Source organism: Schistocerca nitens, chromosome 1, assembly GCF_023898315.1.
Source record: "Schistocerca nitens isolate TAMUIC-IGC-003100 chromosome 1, iqSchNite1.1, whole genome shotgun sequence".
Taxonomy (NCBI): domain Eukaryota; kingdom Metazoa; phylum Arthropoda; class Insecta; order Orthoptera; family Acrididae; genus Schistocerca; species Schistocerca nitens.
The window spans coordinates 426707627-426720084 of record NC_064614.1 but is presented as its reverse complement, the minus strand read 5'-3'; the positions used below and the strand labels follow the sequence as shown (position 1 = coordinate 426720084).

The following is a 12458-nucleotide window of genomic DNA, read 5'->3' as shown; positions in this document are numbered from 1 at the left end:
GCGCGCAGCCGGAACATGCCACTGCACTACATCGGGGTGGCGCGGAGTGCGGGTAACCGCGGCAGGAGGGGAAAGCAGTAGGCACTTGTTGAGGTGAAGAATAAAACATAGTTTAGACTGTATGAAGTTTTAATGCCGTAAAGAAAGGCAGGCATGGAGAAGCTGCCGACACTGAATGGGCAGCCGCCCAAGAGAGCTGGTGAGGAGGGCGTTTGATCGGTTTGGAAGCTGTCAGCAGAAGAGAGCGAACAGCATGTCCGCTCCAAGCAGCTGGCTGTGGTTCCACCCCCGCTTGACCACCTCCAAGCCTCCCTATTGCTCGATCAGATTGTAAGATGCGTAGTTCGGTAGCGTTATCTCGTCAGCAACATGTGAGTTTAGCTGCTGACGGTTCAACACGTGAGTTTCAGGGTGGCTCTCTCCAGTTCTGGGCAACCTGACTGAGTCGCTGCAGCTTACCACCAGGCAGAAGACACTGACGAACATAAAGTGAAAAAATAAATATCAAACTTTATACTAATAAATCCATTCAGTATCAGGCCGCAATGTACTTATACAACCTAACATATATTATGGTCCTGTGACATACGTAGTACAATCACCCATTGTTTGCGCAGTGTGTAGTGTACCAGTGACGGATTGGTTAGCTGTGTAGTGTATGGTGTTAATTGTGTTCATACAAGTGCTGCTAATAATGCCACATGTCTACAATAATGAAGAATACACAGATGTGGTGTACGTTTATGGCTTCTGTAATGGTAGTGCTACTTCTGCAAGAGAAGACTACCACAGGCGCTTTCTGACTCAACAATTACCTGATCACAGGGTGTTTACCAAAGTGTTTATCACTATGTGTGAAACAGACTCTCTTCCAAGGAGACATTTTTCGTTCGAGCGTGCATGTTGACCAATTTTGTAAGAACAGGAAGAAATTATTGCAAGTGTTTAGCGAAGTACCAGTACAAGCATACGAAGGCTGTCCCTGTCTATGAATGTCCCACAGACACATGTATGGGAAACATTACGTGCAGAAAACCTGTATCCATTTCACATACAGCGAGTCCAAAATCTCCATGTTGGCGACAATGCCCAATGACTTCAATTCTGTCTCTGGGTAATTTAAAATAGTCGTTTGCTTCCATACATAGCATTCACTGATGAAGCCCCATTTACTTGACATGGAATGAACAACACACGCAATAATCATCAATGATCTCGGGGAAAATACACACACTTCAGTGGATAGCAATTCCCAAGTTTGGTTTCCCATAATGTTTGGTGTGGCATGATTGGTAACCTTTTGATAGGTCCATTTATTATCAATCAGCGATTGACGGGAGAGAGGTACCCGAATTTTTTGGAAAATTCATTTTTGCAACTATTGGAAGATGTTCCTTTAGCCAAGCGAACTGGAATGTACTTTCAACGTGACAGTGCCCTTCCATGTGTTACCTTATGTGTGAAGGACCATCTCAACCGTACCTATCCTAATTGCTGGATTCGTCGTGGTGGTGCTATTAACTGGCCTCCAAGATCAGCTGACCTTACACCTTTAGATTTTTGTTTGTGGGGTTGGATGAAATCAGAGGTGCACAAAGTGTAGGTAAATACACGAGATAAACTGCTTTGTCGTATCATGGATGCTGCTGAATTGATTAGGAACCAATCACAGGCAATTGAGCAGGCAACACAACATGTTATCGCTAGAGCCCAAAAGTGCATTGACGTTCATGGTGGGATATTCGTACCTGTTCTGTGAGCTGTATGTAAAAGATGTGGTATGTCTTTTTCAACTGATTACATGTAACATGCATGTTGTAATGCATTATGTTCTAAATTCAAAGTAAATAAATATTATGTAAAAATGTGTAACATAACTGTACTTCTCTGTAACATTGTTTTCAAGAAAATTGCGTTACAGTCCAGTTGTATTGTGTGTACGTTCACATTGTGCACATCAGTTTTGCAGAACTAAAGTTCCTTTCAATACCCTTACCTCCCGAACGAAGCATTTGCGGACCCTTGTTTGTATAACATTTTTATTGTTCAGGATTACTTATTCTATCACTGTGTAAAATGTTGACCTTTCCTCCTCAAACACCCTGTATAATTAAGTTCTGTGATATAAGTGTTGAATAGTAACGGAGTTAGTATAGATTACTGAAACTAGCCTTCAGAAGTAGTTGGTGGTCTAAAAACTATAACTGTGTCTAATAGACTCAACCTTTAGGTATTAATGTCATAAGTCTTGTATGTAAGCTGTTTAGGATGCATTTTTCTGTGCCCTGTAGTGTGCTTATATTGTGAATGATCACCTTTTGTATTGACTTTTAATTTCAGTTAAATAATGATTTACTTCAGGTTTGTAAAAAGCAGTTCTTTTTTTGTTATCAGTTGAAAACAATTTTTATTTATTAATATGAGGATATGTAATGTGCCGGTCATATGTTAACTGGAAGAGCAAACTCTTTCAAAACAAAATTAGGAATGTAGGATTGTAAGAAACATCATTGAATCATTCGTTTTTCTTGTCCTGTCTTTGTTAATGGTTTTCTGAGTGTGAGTTCTCCATGACATGGAACAAAGTGCAATTCTTGTTACTCATCCCTTGGTTTGTGGCTTATCGTGTCTCCAACATCCAAGACCTACTGGAACATATTGTACAAACCACAGTACCAACTCTCCAAACAAATTTTTTTTTTTTTTTTTTTTTTTTCCTACAGATTCCAGTTAGCTTCACTTTATTATATGAGGTAATAGTTCCAACATGTTGACATATTTTACTCCATCCTCCCTCTCTCCCTCCCTCCCTTTACTATCCCAATGTATTTTGCAAGGAGGCGTTATTGTTCCCAAGTGCTGACATTATTTTTATGCTCTATATAGTGCCTCAGGTTACCTTTGGCTTTGCGGAATCCAAATTGCATATTTGAAAGTAGCTCATTACTTAAGAAGACTTCTTAAATTTTTGTTCAATCTCTCTTTTGACTAATTTGTTAGGACATTGCAGCAATATTATCATTCAGTATGACTGAATATTCTTATTCAGTGTTTAAAAGGTATAATCTATGCTGTTAACATATGAAAACCATTTCAATAACTTATCAGCAGTCATAAAAAGTTTGACTATGAGGGGCAGTCAAATGAAAACCGAACACCTACTACAATGGGACCATGGAATAGTTCCATTTAAAAGTAATCACCACACCCATTAAGACATTTCTCCAACTGGTAGACATGACAATCAATTTCTGTTTCATAGAATGCAGTTGGATTTTGAGAGCTCCAAAACTGCAACCACCCTTGCACTTCCTCATCCGATTGAAACCAGTATCCACACGCCTTCTTTCAGGACGCCATAGATGTGAAAATTACACAATGAAAGGTCCAGGTCATATGGGAGATGTTGCAGTGTTTCCCAACCAAATTGCCGAAGCATAGTCTTTGTCTTATTGGCAGTGTGGAGGCAGCTGTTATCATGCAACAGGATGACTCTGTCCAATAGCATCAGACACCTCAAGAGCAGATGGCAAAGCCAGAAATGGAAACATCCCACATTTCCTCCACCAAAGAAATCCTAAGCTGTTTTCACAACCTCCTCCTTGAACAGCAGTGACCCTCTGCTCACAGAATTCCTTGAATGTAATCCAACAAAGTGCAGAAACTGTGATGTGCCATAAAGTCAAAATGCCCAGGAATGCTGTTGTACGGAATCATCCTGTTGCACGACAATGCCTGCTCCCTACACTGCCAACCGAATGAAAGCTACACTTCACCAACTTGGTTGGGAAACACTGCAGCATCCTCTTTAGAGCTTGGATCTTTCATTGTGTGATTTTCACATCTTTAGCAACCTGAATAAACACGTGTGGACGTAGGTTTCAGTCAGAATAGGAAGTGCATAAGTGGGCGTGGTTGTGGAGCCATCAGCAGCCAACTGCATTCTGTGACACAGAAATTGATCATCTTGTTCCCTAGTGGGAAAAATGTCCTAATAAGTGTGGTGATCACTTTTCAATGGAACCATTCCATGATCCAGTTGTGGCGGGTGTTGGGTTTTCATTTGACTGCCCTTCTACTAACAAAATTCAGTTTAAGAGGAGCCTAGATATTTATTGGTGGCCAACTCTTTCTATTCCATCGACAAATTTCATAGTGAGAGTGATTGATGTTTTAATATCGGACATAAAGATCGCACTAGTGGTGGCCATCCAAAGTTGTTTTGTGTCTGCGCACAACATTGCATAGAGTTTGTGTCGGTTGGCAAGTCCCTCTAGCAGTGCAGCTAGGAGAAGAGAATGTGTGGGTTTTCCTCTTCCAATTGTTGGTTTCCAAAGCTTTCCAACTGCCAGCCTTATTTTTGCACACAGTTATTTGCTTACTGTTGGTTTTTCTCTCAGTTTGCCATTGTGGCTTTGTATGCTTTTGGTGATTCTTGGCTTTCATATTTTGGACTACTCTGTCTGTCCTTACGTATTTGTGTACTGTTTTTGCCGTTGATCACTTGGTTCTTACAGCCATTCGCTGTTTCTTGGAAACTGACTCGTGGCACTTTCACACCTGGGTAGTGCATTACTTAAGTGCTGCTAGGCTGATTCATGCATGTGAATATGCTCATATCGATGGATAAAAAGTTTCTGGAGTTTTCTTTTTTCAAGGCCGATAACACTTTGAAGAGGAACTTTGCTCAGGGAGATCTTCAATTTCAAAAACCAATGAAAATGTAGAAAGTGTGCCTTCTCTTATGAGATCAGACTGACATTGAACAATAAGGATGATGGGTGACCAGTTAAAGACTTTCACTGTACATCAAATTTTGACCGAAGATTTGCACATTGCAGAAAAGAGGATGCTGCACCATGACACGCCCCATATCACACGGTCACATCCATCACAGAATTTTTGACCTCAAAAGGCATGCCTGTTGCTCCACAGCCCCCCTATTCACCTGATCCGAGTTGTCATGACTTCTTTCTTTCCCCAAAATTGAAAAAGTCTTTAAAGAATGTCATTTTGGGACTTTGGAGAACATTAAAAGGCTGCGACTAACATGTTAAAGGCCTTACGAGTTGAAGCATTTCAGCAGTGCTACTGAGACTGGGAACAGCAACTCTGCTGGAATGTAGCTGCTGAAGGGAACTACTTTGAACGGGCAATATTGTTGTTTGAAAAAACTAAAGCTTTGTTAGAGAAAAAAGTAAGTCTCATTACTTTTATCACACAACTTGTAATTGAAAAAAAGTTACTTACTTTACAGGTGACAGTTCAGCTTTTGAATTTCTTTGCACCACAAAATTCACATACCTTGTCTATTTTTCAGTGATAACACTTACATGTATGTTGCATTTATTGATGGATTAATAACTAAAAACCTAATTTTACAAGATGTAATTTTTTGTATGTTCTGTCTTAAATGGCATTTACATTCATGTTTTGTTGTTCTTATTGTGTTTGCTGTTCAGTTATCATGTAAAAGTTTTGGTATCCTTCTTTTCTTATTTTAAGTTTTTTCACCTGTTTCTTTACATCTTTTTTAGCATTTCCTTGCTTGATTTTATTCCCTAACATTTTCACGTTACGTCACCTTGGTTTACTCTCATTGATGGTGTGGCCATTCCGAAATAATTATCTTTCTCATTCTTCTTGTTAGATTTCTTCATGCCACCATCTGTCTGTAGTTACAATTGAGATTCTATATGTACATTAATGTATTCCTTCCTCAAACCACTGTCCAGTACGTTTCAGAGGAATGTGTAAAAACCTCTCTTATGCTTGGACATTGAAAAATCACTAATTCACTCACTGTTTACTTTGAGTTAGCAACAACCCAGATTAAATTCACCTTATTTTGTTTTAGTAACCAAAACTTCTAGATCGTAGCATTGAGTATTTCTAGTAACACAACACTGAAGATCATTTGATAGCATTTAAGGCCATTCTAAAATCTAACATTTCCAATCCTAAATTTAAATCCTGTGACTTTAGCCATTTCTCACCCACATAGCTTTACAATTCAAACCCAACTCACTGAAACTCCCTTATATACAATAGAATGTGTAGTGCTATTCTATAAACTAATATTAATGTTCTTGTTCTTTTTTAAATGTTTATTTTAATACCACAGACTTGTAATGTATGATTATTCACATGTGACCCAACTAGCTTTTAATATGCTTTATTCATTATTAAAAGATGTGCTGTGAAATAAGTTTGAGGTTTTCTTTATTCCACATTAGCATAGTGGCTCCTTCATATCTGTCGGTTCTGCCTGCTCAAAACTGTTGTCTAGTAACCTAGAATTGTTTAGCTGACTTGACCTTCACCAACTTTGTGCAGGTCGTGGCATCATTTTGATGACAATATTGTACGTACATGTTTCATTTCTTCTGGATTCAGTGTTTCCTAATTGATGATCACGATTTGGGTGCAGATTTTATGATACTATTGCAATTGGTTGTATTACGAAAGACAATATTGGTAACAATCAGTACTGTTCTAACATATCGTGTAACACCATGTTGCTAATTCCTAGTGCTCATTATTGTATTTACCTAATTATAAGACAAGGTTTTTTTCCCAAATTTGTCATTCGAAAAATGCTGGGTGGTCTTATATTCTCGGATTAAACTATTGCTGCTGAGGTAAACATTTTTACATTGTTTAATACATTAATATAGGGGTGTCTTAATTTACAAATGAAGCTTTGGCTGCTGAGATTTTGTACAAATTTATTTTGAAGAATTCTGAAGGGTAGGGCTTAGCAAACAATGCTTTTGTTTGAACAGGCTTGAGATTTTCCGATATGCTGAAGCACTTAATACAGTATTGACCTTGCAGGAACAATGACATGACATTTGACTTTGGGGTGCTAGTGCAAGGGACAAGCAGAAATTATGAACTAGCCACTACAACAACCTAATGCTCTGCTTAAAAAATAGACAATTTTGTGAGACACAGGAGAAAATAGCACTAAATTCTGTCAACTTACAAACTTTTGTTGTATTTGAACTAGTTTGCAGAAAATGTTCTGCTAAATTTATGGATACCATGTTAACAAATTTTTGCTGGTTTTTAAGTAAAGGTAACTTTCAAAGGCGAAAATATTGTCCTTCAAAAACTGTTACTTGATTCTGAACGCAAGTCACTATTTTATTTGGTTATGAGAAACTGTAATGATTGTCACTGTTAACATAGTAGAATACTGGGGAAAAACTCCATCAGCTTTAGAACAAGACGGTGACATTCAGATGAAACGAGATAGATAATTAGTCCAGAATTGAATGTCTAACAGATGAAATTGCACTAGCTTACTGCAGTTGTTATCCCAAGAATGAATCACAGAGGAAAGGCATGTTGTTAAGGTAGCACCAACAGATTCTACTACACCCCTGGATGAGTGAAAGTTTGAGAATTGTACTGAATCGTGATTGCGATCTTTTATTTATGTACTAGTTGCTACTGTCATGTATTATCTGCACTCTAAAATATATTGCCTTCTGTGTTTCACTATTGCTCAAGCACAGCACTACAGAAGGGTTGGAGAGGGAATAGTGACATCATCTTGACCGAGAAGTACGAAGAGTGGGGAGAGGGGAGTGGTGAGTGGGCAGCAGATTTAATCGTGCTGCCAACCACGGGAATCTATACTGCGTACTTCGGCTTTTTATGAACGTCTGTGTTACAGCTTCAGTTTGCCTGTATCCACTTGTGCTGTGAATCAAACAGATCTTAAAATTTGACAAATAGTCAACTTAAAAAAAAAAGGGGGTCGTCTTATATTCGGATCGTCTTATACTTGGGTAAATACGGTATGTTGCTATTGCCATGCATTGAGTCATGTTTTCTAACTCTTTGCTGCCATCAGATGAGAATGGAGGGCATCTGATTTTTCTGTTTAAGTGATTACCTACATTTTCTCCCTGCTAAAGTTTATCCTTGATCCTCACCTATTAGTTGTGTTTGATTGATTCTGCAACGAGGGCTTTCTTGGATGTGGGAAAAAAGTAATTTTTATTTAAGCACAACACAATGAAATTAACATTATGAATATTATTATATTACATTGTTAATATTAGTTAAAAATAAGCTACAACATTCTGAAAGTTTCTGTGAAAAAGATCTTCAATGTTGTAGAAATAGTTGCCCAACAGAAAGTTTCTTAATTCACTCTTTAACTCCACCTCATTTCCCATGGAGCATTTCATGTGCTCTGACATGTTATTGAATATATATGTACCCTTGAAACTGACTCCTTTTCTGCTTTTACCCAACACTTTGAAAGCTTTGTTGAGGTTTATGTTTCGTGTATTCTTAAAAAGTATGCCATTAAATGTTATTCTTTTGACGCTGTTGGTTGAATCTTAATATGTTGTAAGCATAACATAATTTTTAGTGTATCATAAGTAACCAGGACATTTTTATATTTTCCTATATATTTCTTGTTTCCTTGTAAGTTACTTGTATGTAATTTCATTTCGTACAATCAGATAATCGCTAATGATGAAACAGTTATTATTTCGAGTAAAAAAGATCGACAAATCTGCCAAAGAAAATGGCTTCTTCCAAGAAAATTGAGGAGAAAAAAAAAACTAATATGCATGCTGGAAAATAAGTTCAAAGTTTTTTTATTTCTATAGCTTGTGCCACATCATTCCCTCCCCCATCTTCCCCTCCTTTCACTGTTTCTGTAGTCTACACTATAAATTCTTATTGAAATAATTTTCAGCTAGAAGACCTCCAGAAAGAGGTGGAGGAACAGCGGGAACTAGCCAACAATAGGTTACAAGAACTAGACAAACTACATCAGCAACATCGAGAGGCGCTTAAAGAAGTTGAAAAGCTGAAGATGGATGTAAGTACTTACCAATTTTCTTAAGTCTTCATCCACTGTTTAAACATCATCTTTCAGAACACTGAGCACATTAAAGTGTTATGTACCCTTTTCCATAGATGAGATTAAGTTAAAAAAAAAACTGACTCATTTATACGAATACTACAATTCTTTTCTTTTTCTAGCATAATATATGTTTTACAAGATGCACCCAAGTGACAAATGCAGAAAAAAGTTTCCAAGATTCACAACCGAAATGTCAGTTACTTTTTATTTATTTATTTTCAGTCTTTGTTTGTGGCATTTGCATCCAATAATAAATTCTGCCAAGTAAAGTTTGACATTGTTGACCCTTTCACTGTGCTCTTTATTGCACAGATAAGCAGCTGGTGGCAGGCTACGGTTGACACCTGCCTCATCGCTTATGAATGGAATTGTGCAGGCCTAGGATAGATTGCTACCCACCATACAGTGGAGATGAGTTGCAGACAGGTACAACAAAAAGATACTGAACAATTAAGCTTTCGGCCAAAAAGGCCTTCTTCTGAATTAGTCAAAATACGCTATGTGTTCAAAAGTATCCAGATACCCTCAAAAACATAGATGCATTGTGCTGCCAGATACTCCATATCAGTGACCCCAGTAGTCATTAGACATTATGTGAGAGCGGAATGGGGCACTCCTTGGAACTCGCGCACTTCGAACGTGCTCAGATGATTGGGTGTCACTTGTATCATTTGTCTGTATGCGAGATTTCCACACTCCTAAACATCCCTAGGTCCACTGTTTCTGATGTGATAGTGAAGTGGAAACGTGAAGGGACACCTACAGCACAAAAGCATACAGGCTGACCTCGTCTGTTGACTGACAGAGACCGTTGACAGTTGAAGAGAGGTTGTAATGTGTAATAGGCAGACATCTATCCAGACCATCACAGAGGAAGTTCAAACTCCATCAGGATCCACTGCAAGTACTATGAAAGTTAGGCGGGAGGTGAGAAAACTTGGATTTCATGGTCGAGCGGCTGCTCATAAGCCACACATCACGCTGAAAAATGCCAAACGATGCCTCACTTGGTGCAAGGAGTGTAAACATTGAATGATTGAACAGTGGAAAAATGTTGTATGGAGTGACGAATCACTGTACACTTTGTGGCAATCCAATGACAGGGTTTAGGTGCGGCAAATGCCCAGTGAAGAACATCAACTGCCAGCTTGTGTAGTGCCCACAGTAAAATTTGGAGGTGGTGGTGTTATGGTGTGGTCGTGTTTTTCGTCTAGGGGCTTACACCTCTTGTTCTGCATGGCACTATCACAGCCCAGGCCTACATTGATGTTTTGAACAACTTCTTGCTTCCCACTGTTGAAGAGCAATTTGGGGATGGTGATTGCATCTTTCAACATAATCGAGCACCTGTCAGTAATGGACTGGCCTGCACAGAGCCCTGGCCTGAATCCTATAGAACACTTTTGGGACGTTTTGGAATGCCAACTTCGTGACAGGCCTCACCGAACGACATCGATACCTCTCCTCAGTGCGGCACTCTGTGAAGAATGGGCTACCATTCCCCAATAAATCTTCCAGCACCTGATTGAACATAGGCCTGTGAGAGTGGAAGCTGTCATCAAGGCTAAGGGTAGATCAACACCATATTGAATTCCAGCATTACCTGTGGAGGGCCATGAACTTGTAAGTCATTTTCAGCCAGTTGTCTGGATACTTCCGATCACGTAGTAGACATACACACATTCACACAAATGCATCTCACGCACACAAGGCCACTGCTTCTTGCTGCCAAGGTGAGAATGCCACAGACAGTAGTCATATGTAGGAGGTGCATTTGTGTGTGTGTGTGTGTGTGTGTGTGTGTGTGTGTGTGTTTGTTTTGCATGATTCAGGAGGCAGCCTTTTGGCTGAAAGCTTACTTGTTCAGTGTCTTTTTGTAGCGCCCGTCTGTGACTCATCATCTCCACTGTATGGTGAGCAGCATTCTATCCTTTTCATAATACTTTTAAAATAATTTTTATTTATTTTGGTATTCTGGGGAAGGGTGTTATTGGTGGGACCAATGTATACACAGTTTTCTTGAACAAATTTCTCAGAAATTAGTTTCGTATTGTTCAGTTCAGAGCATGGTATTGCACATAGTTAAGCACCACACTCTTCACAATAAGCATGCATTTTTTTCTTACTTTTTTCCTGTTCTTTTGGCTGCAACACAGTTTTTGTGTTGGCACATACTTGTTCTCAGTGTTTCAAAAAATGGCCCAGCAAACTTGTTGGGACTGATACCTGGAAAGGTTGTCCAGCTTTTCTATGCTGGGAGAATGAATTGATGTGTACACAGTATTTTTCTAGCAAATTTCCAATGAGAGTAATTTGAAAGTCAGGTCTCTGAAACTTACCACCAATTTCTCGTACAATAGGTACGAATTCAGAGCTGCTATATCCATGAAATGGCAAAATTGTTTCGTATAATATTTTCAAAAACATTTACTTGTGACTGAATAAATTGTCATCTAAATCAACACAACCCATTCTGTCACTATAGTGCAGTATTACTTCAGGTTTTGTTTTCACTTTTTTATTTTATCTATTTATTTCCTTGGTTTGCTGTAGTTCGTCATTGCAAACAATGGAAAGGGTCTACACATCTTCCGTAACTCACCATTGCGTGCCATCAGTTTCCCTTTACGAAAGGTCTTAACATTGCCTTTCTCAACTTTTGCTTCCAACAAACCTGCTGTCATTTCCATCCTGTTAATCATAACAGTTCTAATGTGGTCAGTGCTTTTTCGAATGAGAAAATCAAACAGCTGAGTACGTTTTAAAAGCTGTTGATGTTGTTGTTCTTGTTTTTGTGGTCTTCAGTTCTGAGACTGGTTTGATGCTACTCTATCCTGTGCAAGCTTCTTCATCTCTCAGTACTTAGTGCAACCTACATCCTTTTGAATCTGCTTAGTGTATTCATCTCTTGGTCTCCCTCTATGATTTTTACACTCCACGCTGCCCTCCAATACTACATTGATGCACACTTGATGCCTCAGAACATGTCCTACCATCAGATCCCTTCTTCTAGTCAAGTTGTGCAACAAACTCCTCTTCTCCCCAATTCTATTCAATACCTCCTCATTAGTTATGTGATCTACCCATCTAATCTTCAGCATTTTTCTGTAGCACCACATTTCGAAAGCTTCTATTCTCTTCTTGTCCCACCGAGCGAGGTGGCGCAGTGGTTAGCACACTGAACTCACATTCGGAGGACGATGGTTCAATCCTGTCTTCAGCCATCCTGATTTAGGTTTTCCGTGATTTCCCTAAATCGTTTCAGGCAAATGCCGGGATGGTTCCTTTGAAAGGGCACAGCCGATTTCCTTCCCCATCCTTCCCTAACCTGAGTTTGCGCTCTGTCTCTAATGACCTCGTTGTCGACGGGACGTTAAACACTAACCACCTCCTCCTCCTCCTCCTCCTCCTCCTCCTCCTCCTCCTCCTCTTGTCCAAACTATTTATTGTCCATGTTTCACTTCCATACATGGCCACACTATTTACAAATACTTTCAGAAACGACTTCCTGACACTTAAATCTATACTCGATGTTAACAAATTTCTCTTCTTCAGAAACACT

The 12458-nt window shown here is 39.1% G+C and overlaps 1 protein-coding gene across 4 annotated transcripts in view; it reads left to right on the top strand.

The window, feature by feature from the left end:
• The window catches only part of LOC126250572 (E3 ubiquitin-protein ligase Bre1), a 260407-nt gene that overhangs the window by 68718 nt on the left and 179231 nt on the right, over positions 1–12458 (top strand). For all 4 annotated transcript variants that reach the window (XM_049951572.1, XM_049951573.1, XM_049951571.1 and 1 more), the window contains exon 7: positions 8726–8851. In XM_049951572.1, the coding sequence (XP_049807529.1) occupies positions 8726–8851 (126 nt within the window). The remainder of the gene's footprint in view (positions 1–8725; positions 8852–12458) is intronic.